The sequence below is a fragment of the Nematocida major genome (genome assembly GCF_021653875.1).
Source record: "Nematocida major strain JUm2507 chromosome Unknown 2412, whole genome shotgun sequence".
NCBI classification, from domain to species: Eukaryota; Fungi; Microsporidia; genus Nematocida; species Nematocida major.
In genome coordinates, this window is record NW_025952939.1 from 1 (window position 1) to 21,659 (window position 21,659).

At 47.7% G+C, this 21,659-nt stretch overlaps 12 protein-coding genes across 12 annotated transcripts; 4 read left to right on the forward strand and 8 right to left on the reverse strand.

The window, feature by feature from the left end:
- Positions 1–412: 412 nt before the first annotated feature.
- NEMAJ01_1919 (uncharacterized protein) lies at positions 413–772 on the reverse strand (the record flags this gene model as incomplete). Its single annotated transcript, XM_047915757.1, has 1 exon — positions 413–772. The coding sequence occupies one exon, from the start codon at positions 770–772 to the stop codon at positions 413–415; it is 360 nt and encodes a 119-aa protein (XP_047771714.1).
- Positions 773–824: 52 nt separating this feature from the next.
- On the reverse strand, positions 825–1,193 carry NEMAJ01_1920 (uncharacterized protein; the record flags this gene model as incomplete). The annotated part of the gene is made up of 1 exon (XM_047915758.1): positions 825–1,193. One exon carries the CDS (start codon positions 1,191–1,193, stop codon positions 825–827), a length of 369 nt encoding a protein of 122 aa, XP_047771715.1.
- Positions 1,194–1,858: 665 nt separating this feature from the next.
- NEMAJ01_1921 (uncharacterized protein) lies at positions 1,859–5,104 on the reverse strand (the record flags this gene model as incomplete). The annotated part of the gene is made up of 1 exon (XM_047915759.1): positions 1,859–5,104. The coding sequence occupies one exon, from the start codon at positions 5,102–5,104 to the stop codon at positions 1,859–1,861; it is 3,246 nt and encodes a 1,081-aa protein (XP_047771716.1).
- Positions 5,105–5,928: 824 nt separating this feature from the next.
- NEMAJ01_1922 (uncharacterized protein) lies at positions 5,929–7,632 on the reverse strand (the record flags this gene model as incomplete). Its single annotated transcript, XM_047915760.1, has 1 exon — positions 5,929–7,632. The coding sequence occupies one exon, from the start codon at positions 7,630–7,632 to the stop codon at positions 5,929–5,931; it is 1,704 nt and encodes a 567-aa protein (XP_047771717.1).
- A 466-nt stretch (positions 7,633–8,098) lies between these two features.
- NEMAJ01_1923 (uncharacterized protein) lies at positions 8,099–8,755 on the forward strand (the record flags this gene model as incomplete). Its single annotated transcript, XM_047915761.1, has 1 exon — positions 8,099–8,755. One exon carries the CDS (start codon positions 8,099–8,101, stop codon positions 8,753–8,755), a length of 657 nt encoding a protein of 218 aa, XP_047771718.1.
- Positions 8,756–9,241: 486 nt separating this feature from the next.
- Positions 9,242–9,640, reverse strand: NEMAJ01_1924 (uncharacterized protein; the record flags this gene model as incomplete). Its single annotated transcript, XM_047915762.1, has 1 exon — positions 9,242–9,640. The coding sequence occupies one exon, from the start codon at positions 9,638–9,640 to the stop codon at positions 9,242–9,244; it is 399 nt and encodes a 132-aa protein (XP_047771719.1).
- Positions 9,641–9,676: 36 nt separating this feature from the next.
- Positions 9,677–11,209, forward strand: NEMAJ01_1925 (T-complex protein 1 subunit gamma; the record flags this gene model as incomplete). The annotated part of the gene is made up of 1 exon (XM_047915763.1): positions 9,677–11,209. The coding sequence occupies one exon, from the start codon at positions 9,677–9,679 to the stop codon at positions 11,207–11,209; it is 1,533 nt and encodes a 510-aa protein (XP_047771720.1).
- A 396-nt stretch (positions 11,210–11,605) lies between these two features.
- NEMAJ01_1926 (uncharacterized protein) lies at positions 11,606–13,855 on the reverse strand (the record flags this gene model as incomplete). The annotated part of the gene is made up of 1 exon (XM_047915764.1): positions 11,606–13,855. The coding sequence occupies one exon, from the start codon at positions 13,853–13,855 to the stop codon at positions 11,606–11,608; it is 2,250 nt and encodes a 749-aa protein (XP_047771721.1).
- Positions 13,856–14,234: 379 nt separating this feature from the next.
- On the forward strand, positions 14,235–14,588 carry NEMAJ01_1927 (nuclear transcription Y subunit beta; the record flags this gene model as incomplete). The annotated part of the gene is made up of 1 exon (XM_047915765.1): positions 14,235–14,588. One exon carries the CDS (start codon positions 14,235–14,237, stop codon positions 14,586–14,588), a length of 354 nt encoding a protein of 117 aa, XP_047771722.1.
- A 31-nt stretch (positions 14,589–14,619) lies between these two features.
- On the reverse strand, positions 14,620–15,984 carry NEMAJ01_1928 (fidgetin-like protein 1; the record flags this gene model as incomplete). Its single annotated transcript, XM_047915766.1, has 1 exon — positions 14,620–15,984. The coding sequence occupies one exon, from the start codon at positions 15,982–15,984 to the stop codon at positions 14,620–14,622; it is 1,365 nt and encodes a 454-aa protein (XP_047771723.1).
- A 31-nt stretch (positions 15,985–16,015) lies between these two features.
- Positions 16,016–16,669, forward strand: NEMAJ01_1929 (uncharacterized protein; the record flags this gene model as incomplete). The annotated part of the gene is made up of 1 exon (XM_047915767.1): positions 16,016–16,669. The coding sequence occupies one exon, from the start codon at positions 16,016–16,018 to the stop codon at positions 16,667–16,669; it is 654 nt and encodes a 217-aa protein (XP_047771724.1).
- Positions 16,670–17,617: 948 nt separating this feature from the next.
- Positions 17,618–21,493, reverse strand: NEMAJ01_1930 (DNA repair protein RAD50; the record flags this gene model as incomplete). Its single annotated transcript, XM_047915768.1, has 1 exon — positions 17,618–21,493. One exon carries the CDS (start codon positions 21,491–21,493, stop codon positions 17,618–17,620), a length of 3,876 nt encoding a protein of 1,291 aa, XP_047771725.1.
- Between the last annotated feature and the right edge of the window lie 166 nt (positions 21,494–21,659).

Consider the following 21,659-nt stretch of genomic DNA (forward strand, 5'->3'; position numbering starts at 1 on the left):
CTGTGTCCAGCCAGGAAGGCTCGAAAACAAACAATGCGCCCTTGCCTAGCAAGAAGGAAGTGTGCCACCCAGCACCAGGCGGGAAAGGCCAGGGGTTGGTGCAATGCTAGTTTTCCGAGCATGTCTGCGGGGGTTCTAAATTCGCATTCAAACCACGCGGTAAGCTGGGCGCATTTGTGCCTCTGTGCGTCAAGAGAGGCTGAAGTCCTCTTCAGAGAGTGCCTGCATGGTCTTTGCTGCGCCACAAGCGCGGCAGGCTCAACTTATTGTGCTCTATCAACTTATAGCCTGAAAAGTTACTCTGTTGATCGCGCCTTTGTTTGCCAAAAAATGCATAAGGCAAAGGTGTCTGAAAATTTACAATTCATTTTTATTTGATTCTATTTGCCTTCTATGTCTTAATACTAAGTTTCTACAACGCTGGCTTATTTACATAATCTGTGCTTATGGATATTTCATTAAGTATACATGTTTCGAGTGGGTTTGTGCTGTGCTCAGGTTCTTCTATTTCTAAAGAAAACAGCGACTCTACGGGCTCAGAGCACATGCAGTTGCGCCTTCTCTCGTGAATGGCTAGTATCTTGCTGTACAAAGCCGAGTACTCCAGCATGAACTCCTTGGTGCCTAACTTTGACACGAGCGAAACAAATGCCTCTTTTATTTTTTCGTCCTTATTAATGCTTAGATCAAATGAAAGGCTTCCCAGCACCTCTAAGTCTGCCATGTCAGATTTTTCTCTTTCTTTGGTGTATAAGGGCGCGCTCTCAAGCATGCTTGTTTATTCCTGGCTTTGCTTATATTCTCCCAATGTTTGTTGATCCCAGTTACTTTGGTTGTTTTTGTGACTGAACCTTTTTCCAATACTCAATTCCCTCGAGCGTGTTGTACATTTCCTCGTGAAAAGAGCACCTCCTGACAGACTTTACATGCAGGGCAAGCTTTGGAATCCGCTCCAGAGTGCACAGCACGTGCACCGGGTAATTCTCAAAAATGCTCTTGTCTATTTCCCCCTGCAAGACTGCACTGTTTGTCTGTATGCGTATTCCCGAGAAGGAGTCGAAAAGAACTGAACTATTTTTGGTTCTTCGGATTATTTTTCCAGTCAATGCCACTTCTTGCATTCCGTTCAGGTCTCGAGCTGATTCTTTCTTTATCGCACGCCGAATTATGAAAGAGGGCACTGTGGGAATCATCACGAAAAAATAAACAAGAATAATATGCTCGAAATTTGCATGCGAAGAGAGCAGCGGCCATCTAGAAAGGCCTGCATGGCAGATGGCGCTTCTAAATGATCGAGCGAGCAGACGCCAGAATGACTGCGCTTTGTCCGTACCGATGCGTATAGCCAGGCGAATTGGCAGCTTTCCAGCGCCTTCTTTGTGCATCTGTGCCGTCGAGTGGATACACGGGACGAGTCTGGCCGGTGTGTCTCATTTTTGCACGAGCTGAAAGAGAAAAATAGTCTTTGAACACTTTTCCAGCTGGCTAAATTGCCAAGCAATACCAAGGGCCCGAGGACAGAAACAGGCATATTTCAGACACAGCTATGCAAAACACTGCAGCGCAACAAAAAGGATACGCTGGCTAGCCACCAATGCAGAGGACATGCACGCTGCAGGGCTGCAGTGCGTTATTTGTGTGATTAATCCATCATATTTATTTGGCTGGTGTTTTGGCACACGGTATAGAAAAAGCATAAGACTCTAACAAAAACAATTTATTTCTGGCACTTACACGCTAGCAATATTTTACAAAGTTGGAATAAACTCTGGACGCTATATTGGATTTTGCTTTGTTAAAAAGTGTGGCGCTAACTTAAAAGACTAAGTTTGCAGCCGGCATAGCTCTTTTCTTGCATTTACATTCTACGGTAAAGGCCATAGGCAGCAGCTCCTAAAGCACTGACTGCTGCCAAGGGGGCTACCCTATCGGCAGACGAATGCATTGCATCGAGTTTGCTTTTCTTACGCTTGTTAGTAGATGCTTTTGTGCTATTTTTTCCTTTGCTGTTTCTGGATTTGCCCAAATTAGCTGAGTTTTTCCCTGCTGCAATTGACTTGGTTTTTCCATTGAGGGGCACAGCTGGTTTGGCTTCATCTTTGTCGCCAGCGTCATTGTTGTCGCCAGCGGCATCATCATCATCGCCAGGTTCATCATCACCATCGCCACTGCCACTGCCTTGTATATGATTGATGACTTCATAGGAATCTGATTTGTTTTTGTGCGATTTTATTTTGATTGCCTTGAAATCGACTTCTGTGCCTTTTCTTGTCTTATTTGCACTCGGATCATCTGAAAGTTTGTGGCCTTGAGTAATTCTCGATAGTTCTGGATTAGCCTGCATATTTGGATTGCTCGCCATGTGGATTTTGTGTTTTGGATTGATATTCTCCGTCTGAGGGTCAGCTTCCGTAGTGACTTTATCCTTTATAGCAGCTTCGTCTTCTATAATCGCTTCTGAAGTAGTATTGACTTTACTTTCTGTAACCGGCTCTGAAGCAGCGACATTTTCTGTGACCGCTTCTGAAGTAGCTTCGTCTTCTGTAACCGCTTTTGAAGTAGTATTGACTTTACTTTCTGTAACCGGCTCTGAAATAGCGACATCTTTTGTAACCGCTTCTGAAGTAGTATTGACTTTACTTTCTGTAACCGGCTCTGAAGCAGCTTCGTCTTCTGTAACCGGCTCTGAAATAGCGACATCTTCTGTAGCCGCTTCTGAAACAGCGACATTTTCTGTAACCGGCTCTGAAGTAGTATTGTTTTCTGTAGCCGCTTTTGAGGCGGCTTCGTCTTCTGTAACCGCTTCTGAAGCAGTATTGACTTTACCTTCTGTAACCGGCTCTAAAGTAGTATTACCTTCTGTAACCGCTTCTGAAACAGCGACATCTTCTGTAACCGCTTTTGAGGCGGCTTCGTGTTCTGTAACCGGCTCTGAAGTAGTATTATTTTCTGTAACCGGCTCTGAAGCAGCTTCGTCTTCTGTAATCGCTTTTGAGGCGGCTTCGTATTCTGTAACCGGCTCTGAAGCAGTATTACTTTCTGTAACCGCTTTTGAGGCGGCTTCGTCTTCTGTAACCGCTTCTGAAGTAGTATTATTTTCTGTAACCGCTTCTGAAGCATCTTCGTCTTCTGTAACCGCTTCTGAAGCAGTATTGACTTTACCTTCTGTAACCGGCTCTAAAGTAGTATTACCTTCTGTAACCGCTTCTGAAACAGCTTCGTCTTCTGTAACCGCTTTTGAGGCGGCTTCGTCTTCTGTAACCGCTTCTAAAGTAGTATTATTTTCTGTAACCGGCTCTGAAGTAGTATTATTTTCTGTAACCGGCTCTGAAATAGCGACATCTTCTGTAACCGCTTTTGAGGCGGCTTCGTATTCTGTAACCGGCTCTGAAGCAGCAGAAGGTCTAGGTATGTTTAAAGTAGATTCGCTGCTGTTGATACGGGGCTCTGCTGTTGAAATAGAAGTGCTTTCGGTGGCGGGTGAGTTAATTGCTCCCGTCGTCTGGAAATCCGAGCCATTGTCGGCTTCAGAGAGACTTCTTTCATAACTCGACCCGGTATTGGGCAGGCCAGCAGGATTTACTAATGAATTAGCGTCATTTGAAGCGTGCATAGGATTTTTTGAATTCGGAAGCTCTGTCTTCATATTTCCTATGGAATGCAATCTAAATTTTGGAAGGCCAGACTCGCACACACCATCCATATCTTTACATATAATATTCAAGGCGTTATTATATTTCAGTGCATTCTTTTCTGCAGTTTTTTCCTTGCTTTTTATATATTGCTCAAGATTTTTGAATGTTTTCAAGAAAAGTTCATATTCAGTGCTTTTTGTTGTAGAATCAATGTCTTTTAAAATAACAAAAGTATCTTCTTTTTTCAGGATTTTTGTTAGCTCCTGAAAAATTACATCTAGACTTGCCAAATCTGTCTCAATGCTGCTGAGTGGGTTCGAGCAAACTTTCTTTACTTCGTTTTCAATTTTTTGTGTCGAGTATTCGCTAAAAAGCACAGAAATTCCGGCACTGAAATTATTAAGATTCTTAGTTTTAGAATTCTCAAGCACCTTAGATGTTATATATTTTAGCAGAGAAAAGTCATTTCTGATTACAGCTGAATTGTGTATGCTTAGCTTTGCTTCAAATGAGGCCGTTTCTGAATAATTTTCGTCTTCAGAGGAGGAATCCTGAGTGGGGAACATTCTATTTATGTAGCCTTTAACAATGTCGAAGTCTTTAAAAAGCTGGTAAACCATTCCATGTTCAGTTCTCAACTGTGTAGCTACAACCGCAAGATACTCTTGGTCCTTCTCGTCAAATTCTTTGATCTTTTTTAGGATATCGAGATTCTTTGATAGCAATATATAGACGCTACTTATCATATGGTTTTTAACCACATCATAAACCATGGCAGCCGTTTGTGTACACATTATTTTCTTTGTACTTTCCCGGCTTTCGTTGTTTATTTCAATGGAGTTGCAATAGCCGTTTATCATCTTGCTTAGAGATCTAAAGTAGTTTGCATTGGCCTCGTGCCGGGCTATGATATGAGTTATTGCTTCTTTCAAATAGCTTTTAGGCAGCGAGGAAAAAATCGAAAGCAACGCACGGCTTAGTTTGAGTTTATCAGTCTCATGGTCTGCGCCAATGGCGGTGGGGATGACGTTGTCTAGCGGTTCCCTATAGTCATTCAAACTTACTCCGCAGAAAATATCATAATTATCCAAAACAATTGTTTTTGTTGAATTTTGTATGGCTTCAGGCGCCATGCAATCATTCTGTTTGTGCAATTGGTCTATTTCTAGTCTTAAGTCTTTCGCATTCAAAATACGGTATCGAATTTCCATTTCTGTTGTTGGGTCTTGGGGGCTCTTAAAAGCGTCTATATGTGCTAACACATTTTGGCTTTCATTCCCAAGGTTTGCGTCTCTAACAATACATATATTTTGGGGATTAAAATCTCCATGTATTCTGCCGGTTATGTCAGTGTATGCATTGCATTGTGTAAAACCATTTTCCAAGTTGTTGGAGATTGGCGTAATTCCGTTGAAAAATGCCGCGCCTAGCAGCAGTATAGCACTATATAAATGTTGGAATATTTGCATGCAGATATTTTCATCTGTGTATATATGTGTTTGGTTTGATATTTGCTTTTAGATCGTGATGAGCATTTGATATTATAATTCAATATATTCGCCACACACGAGAAGCAGCCCGCGATTTCTCATGCGCTGCCTTTTTCCTGATATATGCGCATTTACACATCAAAGTAGACCTGTTCTCATTGCATTCTTTCTGCTTTGCATACCTACGTTGTACAAAGAGCTCCGTGCCTCTTTTTCCAAATCGGCACACGTATCCACAGCAAGCCAAGCATCACACATACTTTACAACACGAAAGGTTGTTTCGGCGTCTTTTAAATTTGGCAGGCTTCCCTATTGTTTCTAAAAGCGTGAAAAAAGACAAACAATTCCTGCTCTGCGCCTGCTGCTTAGAGACGGGCTGGAGCGCCAGAGCTGTCGCCACAAGAAAACAGCAAGGCAGGCTGCCATAGCCAAGCAGGCGCGATAAAAATATAGAGCACCAGGTTCAACTTTGTAGAAATAGAAATGTGTGTGCTGTCTTCTTTTGCGCTTTCGAACGCTTTATTTTTTTGGTCTATCCTCTACGGGCATGCATCGCGCACACTCAAGCCAAATGCTGGTTTGGTGTTTGCGCCTCTAAAGCCTGTCCAAAGCTGGAAAAGCCCTGCACTCCACACAAAGTGAATAAATGTTCAATGCGCGTTTTCTTGGGTTTCTGCGCGGCAGAAAGCTGGCTGCATCGCTTGTGCAACTGGCTGTGCATTCTTTTTCTATTTAATTTAAGAAAAGTATGCAGAGGCGAAACTGCCTTTGTGAAACAAAAAGTAGAAAATGCTCTGCTTGTTTATGGAGAAGCTGTGCTGTTGACTGCGGCTTCCAGTTCTGGCTGGGCGAATCTCTTGACTGTATCAAGAATACAGGATATAGACAGCGTGAAAAAGGTTATAATCATTAAAAAAATAGACACATAGTCGAACCATCTTTTTGAAGTCGACCTTTTAATGTGCCCATGTCCCATCAAAAGAACTGCAGGCACAAGAAGAGACAAAAAAGAAGCTATCAGCCCTCCTGATACCTGAATCACCATTGTCAGATCGACTTTCAAAATAACGGCCACTGTGTTCAGCACAAAAATGAGTGTCCCTACAACCCATCTTAGCTTTGCATGGTATGCTGCAACTTTTATCTTCTGTCTTTCTTCCTCGTCCAAAAGCGATGTGGCACGCTCCTGTATGTCAAGAGTCTTTCTAATGAACCTAGGCAGGCTGTTTCCGATTTTCCGAATCAGATCCAATAGAGTTATTACGCAAAAGCGCGAAACGCACTCAGGCATTACTCTCTTGAACAGGTGGCTGAGGTTAAATCTTTCATCCCCGTCTGGAGTGTATTTTGCGCTCATGTATAGAGAAATCGCCAGCGTTCTGTATGTGTAGCATTGCCACATGAAAGAGTTCATCAGCACAATGCTGGTTGCGGCTTTGAACAGTCCAACAAGCCCTTCTGTCAGCACCAAAAGATATCCGCTGTACTCGTGGCTGTAGTCTTGCATGATCTTCGACGTGAGCGTAAGAATGTCTGTGCCTTTTTTTGGAAACCCAGCTGCCGATGCCAAGAAGTACCCTTCTATGGAAATACAGCAGAAGACCATGTACACTATCACAATTCCAGCCAAAAGCGGCCATAGAACATTGCGCTTTTTCTCGAGCTTTGCTGCGCTCATGTAGATTGGGATGTTCTGAAGCGAGTTCATGCCAAAGTAAATAATTGACACCGAGCTTAAGAACTCAATAAGCGTTGGGCTGCTTCCCTTGACTAGCTGGGGTATGTGGTCAGTAAGAGACTGCGTGGACACCGGCATCATATAATAGTGCACTATGCACAGGATTGCAACCAAGAGAAGCACAAGAGCGCCCATGGAGGAAATCGACATTATCTGCATGGTAACTCCGTCCCCGGGCTCCTTCAGTATCGAAAAGTACAAAAAAACAGCCAAAAGCGGCACGGCCAGTATGACCTTCACCACCGCAACTCCCAGGCCTCCCTCCTGCAAAAAGCTTCTTGTTATGAGCTCTATGTTGCTGTCCATCCAGCCCCATATTAGCGTCTGGTATATTAGAATAGATATGCCCGCTTGAACAATCAAGCTGGCCTTCAACCAAATCTCAATTTTTTTGAAAGTGGCTCCAACTAGCTGCGAGTACGTCATTGGAGTGTTCTGGGCGTTGGCCATCTCCGGGGCCTTCAGGGCTCTGTATGAGCACTCGGCCACAGCCACCATTCCTATGGTGGACACACAAACCGAAAACCCAAACGCCAGCAGCCCTCCCTTTGCTATCGCAGTGTGAAAAAAAAGAACACCCGCCCCCAGCATAGAGCTAGTTATAGACAACAACAGTCTTTTTAAGCTCAAACCCTCCGGGCATGCATTCCCGGGCACTGAGTTTTGCTCTTTGTCTCCGCCCAAAGCGCTTACCATCTCTAAATCTTGAGCAGGCTCTTGTAGAGGCACTTGCAAGTATAAACATTCAAGTTTTTCGATATCGTCCATTCTCGGCTTAAAAGTTTTTTTGAAATAGAACTATTCTTAATGTCAGTTTTCCATCATTCTGTTTTTAAAAATCAGCGCCCGAGTTTTTCTGATAGAAGTCTGCGAATGTGACTAGTTAAAAATCTGCCCAGCCTAAAGGCCAAAGCGCAAAGCAGAAATATTTTCATACTTTTTCAAGACATGCAAAAAAGTGCTCTTTCGCGCCTGCTTCCAGCCAAGCGCAAACCCAGCGTGCATCTTTTGGAGTGCAGCGCCCAAGGCTTGTGGAAGGCAGGCGCGAAAGAGCAGGCAGCACGCTGAGCGGCATTCGCAGCCAGGACTGCGCTTTGTACGGCCGTGCAGCAAAAAGATGCTTCCGTCCGGGATCGAACCGGAGACCTCATCCGTGTGAAGGATGCGTGATACCACTACACCACGAAAGCCCCAACAACCCAACATACAAAAGCGCCTCGGTTTTTAATTTTCAATGCATTTCTGTATAACTGGAGGGTCGCGCGGACTGGGGGAAGCTCTTGCTGCGCACATTCTTCTGAACAACCACGCCGTGACAGTGGTGGATAAGGTAAAGCCTTCTATGCACTGCGCGTTTATCCAGCACGACTTTAAGGAGCGCTTCAAGCGCCGCATTTACTGCGACGTCCTCATACTGAACCACGCCACGTTCCACGGCTTCAAGTCCTTCCAAAGCATTTCGCCCCTGCAGGCGCAGGAGTATATGCAAATAAATGTGCACTCGCATCTGGACCTTCTCAAGACGTGCACGTACAAAAAGGTCGTGTACATCAACAGCGTGCTGAGCATAGCTGCGTTCCCCAACACTTCGATGTACTGTGCATGCAAAAGCTTTATGCACGCGCTTCTAGAGTCTTTCCGGCGAGAGGGGTGCTCCGTTCTGGCGGTGTACCCGTACAAAATCGACACTCCGCTGTTTCAGCGCGTAAGGTCCCCGTACACGCTGAAGAGGGGGTATGTGGCAAAGCGCGTTTACGAGGCTGTTTTGCGCGGAGACACGCACCTGTACCTTCCCTGGGTGTTCAGGTACTCGTACGTCTATGCGCTGCTACCCACATTTCTGCAGGACTGGGTTGCCAGGATTTTGTACTATTGGATGGTGCGGAAGTAGGGCTGCACTCTTGCACTCCATGCGCCTTCTTTAAGAGCGCATGCAGAGACTTCCATCGCCCATTTCTGTTTTCGGCAAGTTCCCTCTTTCAGCCGTGCTTCTGCATGCAGTGCACGCTGAAACAGCTGCAAAAGGAGGCAGGCCAATGCAGGCTTTGCCTTTTCTGGGGCAATGCGCGCAAAAGCGCTGCCTCGCCCCCAGGAAGCAAATAGAAGCGTGCAAGTGCTAATTTCAAACAAGCAAAACAATAATTAGTATTGGGTTGCCGCATGCAATTTTGGTTCAGATTTTTTATTCCGGCGAGCAGATGCAAAAATAAACCCAACACGGACGAAAAGAGTTTTTATTTTTATACACATACACTTTTATTCTAATGGGCGCTGCTTGCACATATGCACAGGCTGGCTGCATATGCACCGCTGGGAGGCCTGCAGACAAGGCTCAGCTGCAGTTCTCTTCTGTGCAAGCGTGCTGCCAGTTGCGTGCTTATATGACGTCGTACTCTTTCTCGGAAGACTTGATCACTATTTTGCCTGCGGGCGTGCGTATTTCCTTGATCCCAAAGGGGAACGTTCTTTCAATTTGCCCGTTTCCAAACTCGTATGTAACTATTGATGTGTTTGCATCATAAAGGTACTTGTACTTTTTCTCTCGGTGCACCACGTACACAGACCCGTCGGAGAGCGTGTATTTCACTTTTCCCCCGCTTTCCTCCTTGCTTTTGACTTTCTTCCTGTTTAGGACCTCCTCGTACTCTTTGTTCAGTTTCTTGAGCCTCTCGATCTCCTCCTTCAAAACCTCCGTCAGGGTGACCTCTTTTTTCTCCTTCATTCTCTCTATGATTCTGTCAATGGCGCTAAGCTTTTCTTTCAATACGGCTTCCATTCTTGTTTTATTTAAGTTTGAAAAATTTTAGCTCTTATGGAGAGAAAGGTAGGAACAGTGACTGTCTTGAAAAAGGAGGATATCCACTCGGTGCAGCAGGAAAACATAAAAGCATCAATTTTTTTGTCCAACTTAATAAAAAGCTGCATTGGGCCTAAGTCGATGATTAAGATGATCCTGACTCGGATAGGAACGATAGAGCTGACCAACGACGGGAACAGCATACTGCGGGAGATCGAAGTGACGCACCCCGTGATCAAGTCTCTGATAGAGCTTTCCAGAACGCAGAACGAAGAGGTTGGCGATGGGACCACGTCTGTTGTGATCTTGTCTGCCGAGATACTCAAAAACATGAGCGAGCTCCTGAAAAACGGATACCACCCGGTTTTTCTGTGCAGCGTGCTTAAGAAGGTGCTGGAGCTTCTTCTGGGCAAAATAAAAAAGCACTCGATAGACATAAAGGGGAACGAGGGCATGATAAAGGAGATTGTGAAGAGCGGGCTGAACACGAAGATATCGAAGTATGTTATTGACCTGGAGAGCATTGCCATAAAGGCGGTGAACATGATACGGAGCAAGAGCGTGGACATAAAGAACATCCGCGTGGAGAAGGTGCCGGGCGGGCGTGTCGAGGAGTCTGTGGTGTTTGACGGGATAATAGTGCAGAAGAGCCTTCTGGACTACACGATGAGGAAGCACATTGAAAATGCAAAGGTGCTTTTGATAGACTTCCCGCTGGAGTACAGGAAGGGGGAGAACCAGATGAACATCGAGATGCACACGGGCGAAGCCTTTGGAAGGGCGCTTGAGGTGGAGGAGGAGCAGATTGAGCGCATGGTCGAGCTGATAGCCAGGTGCAGCCCGGACGTGCTGGCATCGGAAAAGGGCGTGTCCGATCACGCAATTGCGCTGCTGAAAAAGCACAACATATCGGCCATTAGAAGAATAAAGAAGTCAGAGAACCAGAGGCTGGCTCTGGCAACAGGCGCACAGATACTCTCAAGAGCGGAGGACGCATGCGCGCAGGCGCTGGGAACGGCAGGGCTGTTTGAGGTGCAGAGGATCGGAGAGGAGGAGTATTGCAAGTTTGTTAAGTGCAAGAGCCCGAAGGCGTGCTCGGTTCTTCTGAGGGGGCCCTCGAAAGACATTGTCAACGAGCTGGAGAGAAACCTGCAGGACGCAATTGCCATAGCCAGGAACGCATACAACTCGAACGCAGTCGTGCTGGGGGCTGGGGCTGTTGAGATGGCGCTGGCGCACGAGCTTGAGTCCGCGCAGGGCCTATCAGAGCGGGAGAAAAAGGTGTTTGCGGCCGTGGTGGAGGCGCTCCACGCGATCCCCGCCTCTCTTATAGCAAACAGCGGAAACACAAAGCCGCTCGTCAAGATGCTGGAGCTGAAGGCGTGCCACAGCAAGAAGAAGCACACGTACGGAGTTGACGGGAACACCGGAGAAATTGTGCCTTCAGAGGTGTACGAGTCGATCCTGGTGAAAGAGCAGAGCTTGAAGTCTGCGATTGAGGGCGCTATTATCATACTTCGGGTGGACGGAATTGTAAAGCAGGAGTAGAGACGCAGAGGCTGGAAAACCCTTTTGTTTTTCCTGCATGCGCAGCCAGAGCTTGGCCCTTGGGCTGCTCCGGGCGTGGCAGCCGGCTCTTGTCTAGCGGGAGAAAGAGCCATTTGGCGTGGCCTGGAATTGTTTTTGCATGCAGCATCAGAGAATAAATAAAACCCGCGGATGATTTTGCATTTTGAAAATTGAAAATTGAAAATTGAAAATTGGCAGAGCTCTGAGGCGCGCCCTGTGTGGTTTTTTATTTTGGCAGGCGCGACGGCGTCTTGCTGCACACAATAGCAGAATTTTGTGCGCATGTGCTATGGGCTGCGCCAGAAAAAGCCCTTTCATGAAGGGGAAGTCTGTGATAGAAAGACAGTGTTTGGCAGGCATTCATTTATTTTCCTATTAGTGCAGCAGAAGCTTAACAAGAGCGTCAGAGACGCCTGTTGCTTGGACAAAAGCATCGCCCTTGCGTGGATGCACGATCATATATTTATAAATTGGAGACATATTATCATACGATGGAGGATTAGCCGAATTGAATATGCCCTGGGGCGTCAAAATGTGATTTCTTGAGAGGTAGCCATCAACGAGAGAGTTTTTTTCATCATAATCAATGGTAAAGACGGAAGTTATGTTGGGAAAATTCTTGTCCGTTGAAACGGCTGTTTTAACTCTGTTGTTGTATATGTCTGTCGTATAGCCAGGCCCACGCAACTCCGCATGGTCTTTCATATAGATGTTATAGTACCGCCCAGGGGACATCACTCTTGTGAGATATTTGTATATAAAACCCTCAACACGGACATCTTTTTCATGAGAAAAGGTGGTCTTCTCCCTAACCAGAGAGGACTTTGCTATTTCCAAGTCGATATCAATGTCGCCGGTGTTTTCTCTGCGTATTGGGACTGTGTTGTTCTGATAATAGGCAAACGCATTTCTGTCTTGCGACGGGCTGTACAGGAAAGGAGACACTGCATCGATTTGAGAAAAAGACGATATTGGCGCAATTTTACCAGAGACAAAGTTGTAATCAAGGAGGGCTATCGAGTTAACTAGCAACTTGGTAAAGAACAGAGGAAGGCTGATGTGGTCTGGTTCTCTGCAAGGTTTCGTTGCTTCCAAGAACCCTACAAAATACAGATCTATTGGATCGATTGCAGAGCAAGCCTGCTTTATGTAGTAGAACACAAGAATCTCGGAAGAATCGGGGCTTTCTTTCAAGTACTGGGTTGTTTCAGGGTCTTTGTAGGACCACTTTTTATCCTCAAGGCTGTAGCTAAGCACGTGTATGTTGCTCTTTGGCTTTTTGTGAAGAACTGAAATATAGTCGATTATTTCCCAACACATCACATAGGCGCCTTCAATAGGAACTATAACCACTTCTCGGCACTGCTTCTCATTATCAACATAGTATATGTGCTGCAGAGGATCTTTGCTTGCATACAGCTCTATTTTAACAAAATCAGACTTAACATCAAACTTGGATGGGAGATTCGCCTGTATACTGCTTTTGTTTTTTTCTGTCCGCACATAGAAAATGCTCTCGAGGTATTGGTCTGGAAGCACCACGCCCACCCCCAAAAGATTGTCGTCCATAAAAGTCATTGGATATATTTCGTACAGAATCGTCATATAGGCATACAGAATTCGGTATGTGTTTGCCAAGTGCTCTACAGAGTCCATACAAGGAATGTCTAGGATTTCACAAAGGTCATCATATATTCTGCTCAGCGAAGCTTGGCTCTTTTCCGATCGGTCACCCAACTCTGTCTCCAAAGCAGCCTCAGACAACATATGGATCGCACGAATGAACGTGTGGAAATAAACCTCCGGAATCCCGCGGGACTCACGAATCAGATTGAATTTTTGTATGCCCTCTGAAGTTGACCACGCCTCTTCTAGCCTATTGATCTTGGAAGAAGTTATGGTGACAAGATCCGTAAACACCTCTGGAATAGTAAACAGAGATTGTATAGCAGCGGTTAAGCACTCAGAAGTGGGGCGCGCAGGCATGCAGCGCATCTTGCACCTAGACAGCATGGCTTTGTCCAGATCGTATTTCCAGTTTTCTTTCGCCATTGGCAGCCTGTCAATTTTCAAGTTTTCTGCAGCTTGCTTCTCTCCACTTTGGTGCATTTTAAGTAGGTCCTTAAGAAAGGGGCTGTGGCTGCCCATAAAATCAAGCAACTGCGAGACAAAAGAGTTGTCCCAGTCGGAAATTTTAGACAAGTATTTGTATTTTTCCGGACTCCTTTGTATTTTTAGCATGACCGTGGCTTTAAAAGCAAAGCCGCCCCCAAGGGACCACAAGAAGTCTAGGAATGACCCGCGCCGCTCTTGGCACGCGCGGGACGCGGAGTAGACAACTGCGTCCGAATAGTTTGCACATGAATCGCCTGGCTTCTGCCTGCTTGCTTGGCGTTCAGTTGTGATTGTGCCCCTAAACACATTGCCAATTTTTTGTAGAGCACTCTCTGCTTTCTCGCGGTTTTCGCAAGGCTCAAAATCATCCGACAGAGGTTTTGCTACTTGAACAGTAAAATCTGTATTACTTTTTTTGAAGTTCTCAGAGAACGCTATGGATACAGCCACTCCAAGGCCTACAACACTTGCTATAAATAACAAAACAAACACTTTTTTGCGTTTAGACATATCTTCCATTATAAAATTGCAACTCTATCATATATTTATAGTTTAAAAGCAATATAAATCTAAAAATCAGGTTGATTGAGCGAAAACTATAGAAAAGTGCCCCGCCAAGCTCCAAAAAGATCACACTATGCACTGCAGATGCCGAAATGCGCTTGGGCGCAAAAAGTCCTTTGCACGTCGGGCGTTGCAGAGAGGGCGGCGAGGATGCAGACGGAAGCCTCGCCAGTTCTGCATAGCGGAGAGACTTTTGGGCTGCAGAAGATTGCGTGTGCACGGCGCAGCATGCGATGCTGCACAAAGGCGGGCGGAAACAGGCGTATCCAGGAGGGCATAGCAAATAAACGCCCAGGGCTTTAAATATGCGACAAATTCCCATGCTATGAAACAGAGCGACCGACTCCTGCCAGTGGCAAATGTAGCAGGAATAATGAAGAAGGCAATCCCACAAAACGCAAAAATATCGAAAGACGCAAAAGAGATGATGCAGAGAGCCTCTTCAGAGTTTATTGCATTTGTTACGTGCAAGGCCCAGGACTTGTGCAAGATAGAGAAGAGAAAAACTCTTACGGGAGAAGACCTTGTGCTTGCAGTTGAGCACCTGGGCATGCCTCTGCATGCGGATGCGGGCAGGCGGGTTCTTTACAAGCTGAGGGAGGGACAGCAGTGCGAGCAGGACGTGTTTTCTTCGCAGCCTGCGTCTTCGGTTCACTGGAAGCCATACTGCCAAGAATAAACACGCATATTATTATCTATCCACGCTTGCGCTATCTAGAAAGGACGCCAAACTCTTTGTTCCACTCCTCGTAGAACACAAGCTCTTTTGCAGACACGCTTTTTCGTATGTGCTTCATTGCCGAAATAAAGTCATTTATGTGGATTCCCCGGAGAGAGTGGAGATTTTCCAGCTCCTTGATCTCCCGGACCGGCTCCATCGCGGCCTCTCGGCATAAGTTGTAGATGTCTGACCCAGAGTATCCCTCTAGGGAGTCTGCAAGCTGGTCTATTTCGTCAAAGGAGAGCGCGCATATGTCTTTTGTTATTTTTCTGACCATCTCCATGCGGCCCTCCTTGTCCGGGAGAGGGACGTACAGCCTCTTCACAAACCTTCTTCGGGCTGCCTCGTCTATTTCCTGCGGCCGATTTGTGGCGCCGATAACCAGAACGTTGTCTTTTCCCTGCTTGGCTCCGTCCATCTGCACAAGAAACTCTGTTTTTATGCGCCGCGTGCTTTCGTTCTCGCCCTCTGTTCTTTGCATGAGAAGCGAGTCGATTTCGTCAATGAAAATCACAGACGGGGCCAGCTCCGTTGCCACCGAAAAGAGCGCCCGAACCATTTTTTCGCCCTCTCCAACCCACTTGGAGGTGAGCGAGGAGGCGCTGATCGAAAAGAACGTGGACTGCGACTGGCTGGCAATGCACTTTCCAATCATGGTTTTTCCTGTCCCGGGAGGCCCAAACAGAAGAAGCGCCTTAGGGGGGCCTCGGAGCCCTTTGAATATGTCTGGGCGCATCATTGGCCACACAACAATTTCCTTTATCGCCATTTTCACCTGGGGCAGCCCTGCAATGTCCTCCCACTCTATCTTTTCTTTGGGAGACAGCACCTCGTTTCGGATTACGTCTAGAAGCTTTTTTTCTACATTTGCGACCTTGTCTATTTCGTCCTCCTTTACAGGCTCCTGCTTGCTTCTTTTGGGAAGGTTTTTGCTTATATCTGGAGGAAGCAGGTCTTTCGCAGAAGAAAAGTCCGACAGATTGCTGGGCTGTGCAGGCTGCTGGGGCTTTGTGCTGTTCTTCATAAGCGCGCAGTTTGCACACTTTACTGTTTCTTTCTTCTCTCCCTGCGCAAAAGCGTCTCGGGGCATGGCGCCTGTGCTCTTGCTGTTTAGCGCGCTTGTGTTTACCTCAAAGGCGCTCACTATTTCCTCCACCTCGCCTATCGTGAGCACTGGAGGGGCCTCGCTGTAGTCGTGGACATACGGCGCATTTGCAGGAATGCCTATTAGCTCGTCTAGGAAGAAAGAGTAGTCTTTTTGCAGGCTCTTTTTCTCTTTCTCTCCCATTTTGCTTTTTCTGTTGTACGGCGACTCGTACGAAATCCCCAGCTCCTCGAGAAGCCTTTGGTGCATAAAGAAGTTGCTTTGCATTAAATTTTTCAAGATGTCCGAATATAACAGCAGTGCATCGAAGGAGTTCATGGAGTACACAAAGAAGGAGGCGCTCCAGAGATACAGCGTGGTGTGGGCCCAGCTTAGAAAAACGCTAAGCATGGAGGACGCAGTGGACAAAGTAAAAAAGAAGCTTTCTGCGCTGAAGGGGAAGAAAATAGAGATAGGCGCTGCTCTGCACGAAAGAGAGGGCAGCGTGGAGAAAGAAACTGCTCCGGAGAAGGGCGACGACTCGTTTATAGGCGCGCCAGACTTAAGCATAGAGGGCTTGTTTACGCAGTCGATGGAGGGCATGGAGGCGGAGAGCACCGGCCATGCAGAGGAGGGGGAAAGGCGTGAAGACACGCAGGAGAGGTGCAGCTCACAAAGAACAAGCAAGCTGGTTGTAGACGACAGCGAAGAGTCATCCGGAGAGAGCTCGCACGACAGCACATGTACAGAAAGCGAGGAGTTTATGTCCAGCAACAGCATTGCAGATGAAATAAGCGAAATATCGAGCCACCATGTAGTAGAAGAGGCGCTTCTTTTTCCAGAGAAAAATGTGCAGGAAGACGCCCCAGAGAAAAACACCGGCATGGAGTTCAATCCAGAGGGAGTTAAAAAAGTAAAAACCACACAGACCTTCAGATGGGGACAGATGCAGTAAACTCCCAGTAAAAACAAGAGCCATGCAAGGCTGTGCCGGAGCGCATTGGGACGGTGCTGCTGGCTGCAAAGGAAAGCCGCTGCCTCCCAGGGCTTTAGAGCTGAAGCAAATGCCGAGCTTTGAAGGCGCAAGAACACGCAGCTCACGCGTGCTTTGAGCTTTATGCGCGCATAAAAGACACTAAATATTTGGCCAGGCGTGCGTGAGTATCTCTCGTGAAATTTACTTCTCCATTCTTTGCATTTGCATTTTCGAAGCAAACATGGAGCTGGGCACTCCTGGCGCACGCCAGTTTGCGTATCAGATGCGAATTAATAGGCACGAAAACAGCAGCACTTTTCGCATAGGATGCATGTAGATCACTTAAATAACAACAATATTTTTCTACTAGAACTTTTTAGAGCTTCAAATAACACTACGGGCGTACGCCAAGAATAGCAGATGTCTTTAGACAGCTGTATATGCGCGAGCTTTCTCCACACAGTTCCTACATGTCAGAATCTCTGCCGCAGGTGGGTATTGCAGCGTGCCATTGGCTCCAAGCAGAGCACTGAGAGCATCTTCTTAAAGGGCGTAGGCTGTGGAAGCGTGTAGAAATGTGGGCGCCTGCATGCAAACGGCCATCCGCAGGCCCAGAATGCTGCGCATGAATCTATAGGGCAGTGGGCCTTTTCTTGTGCTAGTTTCTTGGGGATGTGCTATAGGAGGGCGAGGCGCACAAGCACCGGAGTTCAGCCACTTCATGCAAAATAAAGGCCGAACAGCCCAAAAGCATGCTTCTGAGATGGTGTTGCAAATAAAAGCGTACTATGTTAAAAACTTCAAATTTGCAGCTGCAAGTGCTTGCCTGCACAATTATTCGCATGAAGGCTTCTTTTTTTACCGAAAGCTTATGCCTTTATTTTTACTAGCAATGCATAGGCCTGCGGCTTGAGCATGCGCAGCGCGCTATATGTCGTATATGGAAAGCTGTACTATCTTGGGCGTCCCGGAAACGTCTCTTTCCAGTCTATAGAAGTACTCTGTGCATTCGGTGGAGAGCAGCTCCCGGACAAACTCTTCATCGTGCGTGATCACAAGCAGCTGAAAGTTTCCCTCAGCCTTTCTTGCTCGAATGATCGATGAAAGAGCCCTGGCCAGGCCTGCTATGTTTGCCTTGTCTAGGTTAGTGGTTGGCTCGTCAAGCGACAAAAACCCGCAGTTTAGGCTGAACGCCTCTGCAAGCGCCAGCCGAATAACTATCGACGCGAGAACCTTCTGTCCTGCGCTCACTCGGCCCTTCATGTCTATTTCCACGCCGTTCTTGACCATGACCAGGCTGTATGTCTTGTCCAGGTACGAGACTATTTTCATTTCGTCTATGTCGGAGCCTTTGTATGCTATGCTCCAAATCTCCTTTATGATGGCATTTACCTCAGCAAGCTTCTCCGAGTGGTACCGCACAATTGCAGCCTGAACTCCCTTTATGTACTTTTCCAGGTCTAGAATGCTGTCCTGCAGCACCTTCATGGTTATGAAGGCAGACAGCTCGTCAGCCTCTGCGCTTGCGTGTATCTTTACATCAGCCTCGTCCTCCTCCTTCTGCTTTTGCAGATTGTGTCTCTCTCCTGCACACTCCGAGATTGTTTTCTGGTCCTTCATCAAGGCAGCCTCTATTTTCTCTGTGTCCTTCTGCAGGCAGGCAAGCGTGTCCTGCGTGACATGGCACTCTGCAATGTGGCGCTCCAGCACGCTGGCGCGTATGGAGTCCTTCACCAGCTGTCTGTGGTTGTGTGCCTCTGTCACAGCCGATATCTTTCGGAAAATAATAGACTTTTTTTCTTCTATCTCGATGAGCTGGTTTTTCAGCTGCACTTCGGTTTTCCTGTGTGCCTCCGTGTACACATGCCTGGACAAGGCCTCAAGCCGGGCAAATATCTCTACAATCTTTCCCTTTGCTGTCGTAATATCGACTATCTGTGCATTTGTCGATTTGAACGCTTTGATGGCCTCCTTTGCTTTGTAGCACATGCTCTTTTGCCACATGCTTTTTTCTATTTCCTCCACTCTTTTTTGCAGGAGGGCGTCTGTGGCCTTTTTCTCCCCCTCCAAGCACGCGCACTCTTTTTCGAGAAGGGCAGCCTCTTTTCTGTGCTTATTCCTCTGCTGCAGCTGCCTTTCTATCTCCTGTATTCGCTCTCTGGACTGCTCCTTTCTGAGCTCCCAGGCATTGTGGTTTTCCAGCTCTCTCTGCTCCTCCCGCTCCACGTCCTGCAGCTCCTCCAGCTTCTTCTTGTATCGCGCGCTCGCAGTGCTGTAGTCCTCGTGCACTATCCGAATCTTCTCCTCTCGCGCGCGCAGGGCCTCTATCTCCACGTACTTGCTCTTTATGTCCCGTATGGACTGCAGCTGCTTGCCCAGGCGCTCCAGAAGAATCGCCCACTCTTCAAGGACTTGGCTCCCGTCAGCCTCCTCTGTGCGCGCGCCAACATGCTCGTCACACAGCATCGCAGACAGCTCGTTCATCAGCGCGCGCAGGATTGCTTGGTGCCTCTTCGTCTTTGCTTTCTCCTGCTCGCTCTGGATTTCCCTTTGAATTTCCTCTTTTTTCCTCCGTATGCACTCAAGAATGCCCTGGATTTTTTGCACCTGCCCCTTTGACACGCCCGTGCTGATAAAAGACTTGCAGAACGGACACCCCTCCTGCGCCCTGCTAAGAAACTCCTCGTATATTCGCTCGGATGCAGATATTCCGCCCCACTCCTCGCCCAGCTCGTAGAGCACGTCTTGTTCCTCGTTGCATGCAAGGTCCAGCTTCACGCCCTCCTTTACTTTTTCCAGAATTTCAGACTTTGTGATTGCAGAGCCTCCAGATTTTATCTCGCCTGTTACGCCTTTTAAAATTTCCTCTATCTTTTTTGTCTTCTGCTGCGCCATGAGCGCGCCCACAAGGCGCTGTGAGTCGGCCTTCAGCCTGCTGTCTATTGCAGTTTTCTGCCGTCTTTGCATCTCCTGTATCCTTGCATCCAAGGCCAGCATCTTCTTCTCCACGGCCTCCTCCGCCTCCACCACGCTTTCGTAGCTCATCTCTCCCTTTATGTCCACAGGGCAGGGCGCATACTCTATTTCCCGTTGCCTTCTTTCTATTTCTTCCAGGAGGAACTCCTTTTCCTTTCTCTTCTCGGCCTCTTTTAGGGCGTGCTCCAGCTCTTTCTGCGCCTCTTCTATTTCCTGGAAAAGCCGCTCCTTGCCCAGCGGCTTCTTCACGTACGGGCGGCCTATTATGTTTTCGTTCTCCTGGATTTCTGCTATAAACGAAGACTCCTGCTCGTTTCTGCTGTCGTCCAGTATGCACTGCAGCTCCTCCAGCCGCTTTGCAATGCCTCTGCGCTTTTCCTTTAGGGCGCCGACCTGCTCGGTTTTCCTCCGCACGGACGTTTCCTTTCGGTGCATTTTCTGGTCCAGCATCCGGTCCACGTCCTCTGCCAGAGACTTCATGCCATCTGAAACGTGCACCTCATCGTCCACAATTGCTTCCACCTCCAGCGCGCTTTCAACAGGCCCGTCCTCCATGGTGAGCCTTCGGTTCGTCTCTGCGAAGAGGTCTACCCTCTCTGCCAGGCTGTTTATCTCGCTGTCCAGCTCACCCCTCTGCTCGGGCCTGAGCTCTTCTTCAGGCTCGCTCTGCAGCTCGCTTTTCATAGAGTGCATAATCTCCTGCATGGACACGCACATTCTGTCCATCGCCTGCCGGCTCTGAGAAAGCGCCCCTTTTAGCTCGGAAGTTTTTCTCTCCTTCTCCAGGCGCAGGGCGTGCGCCTCTGTCTTGCTCTGCTCAAAGGCGCACCTCAGGTCCTCAAGCCGCCGGATCTTCTCCAGCACGTCCTGATGCTCCACCTCTAGAATGCTCCCCTCCTGCTTCAGCTCCTCTGCCTCTTCCAGGCATGCGCCCGGCAGCAGAGCCTCCAGCTCCTCAACAGTCCCAGGTATAAGCTTCTTTGTGGAAAGCCCGTGCAGCTCAGACTGCGCCTTCTCTTTCTCTCGCAGCCTGCACAGCGAGTGCTCGTACCTTTTCTGGGCTTCTCTCAGGTCTATTTGCGCGCGGTCCATCCGCTCCTTTGCCTTTTCCGAGATGTCCCGCACCGTTTCTAGCCGGCCCACACTCCGCGCAATCCTCTGCTCAATGACGTGCTTGTTCTGCGTCTTCAGCTGGAGCGCCTCGTACTTGCAGGCCAGCAGCTTCACCTCCCCGGCCTTCTCTTTTTTCAGCACCGTGAGCGACTCTATAGCCTTCACAAACTTTGAGGACGAGAATATCGCGTCCATTTTCTTCTTCAGCACCGTGGCGTCTCCAAAGGGCCAGGCAGACTCCTCCTGGTGCACAAATATAACGCTCTCTAGAACTGCAGGCGTTGTCCCCAGAAGAAAAGGCACCTCACTGTCGACCTCTGACAGCTTGTTGCAGATCATTCTTTTTTCCCCGCTGTCGACCTCCCACAGAACGCTCTCCACGGTTTTGGTTTCTCTTTTTACTTTTCCCACGGTTTGCGACATCCCTCGCACAACCACATACTGCTTTCCCTCGCACGATGTAAACTTCATCATTATCTGGGCCTTCGTCTCCACCTCCTGCGACACCCTCGGGTCGTGCACAAAAGCCCCGTTCCGGCTGTTTGGCGGCAGCGACCCTGTAGTCGCATACTTCAGCGCCTCAACTATAGTTGTTTTCCCGGTTCCATTGTGGCCCACTATCAAAGTTAGCGGGTTCTGCATCTCTATGGTTGCAGCGTGCTCCTCCGTAAATGCCCGGATTCCTTTTATCTTTAGCTTTCCTATCCCCGACATTCTGAAAAGTTTTCGTCTAAATTTATGCGCTTTGTCCTTTATTTTCAGAGCTTATTTTACAGCGCCCAAGCCCCGCAAAGCCTCGGACAGCGAAATCTACGCGTTGTTTGTGTTTCCGTGCGGACGCTTTCCTCCCAGAAAAAGCCTGCTTGAAGAAAGCTGCAGC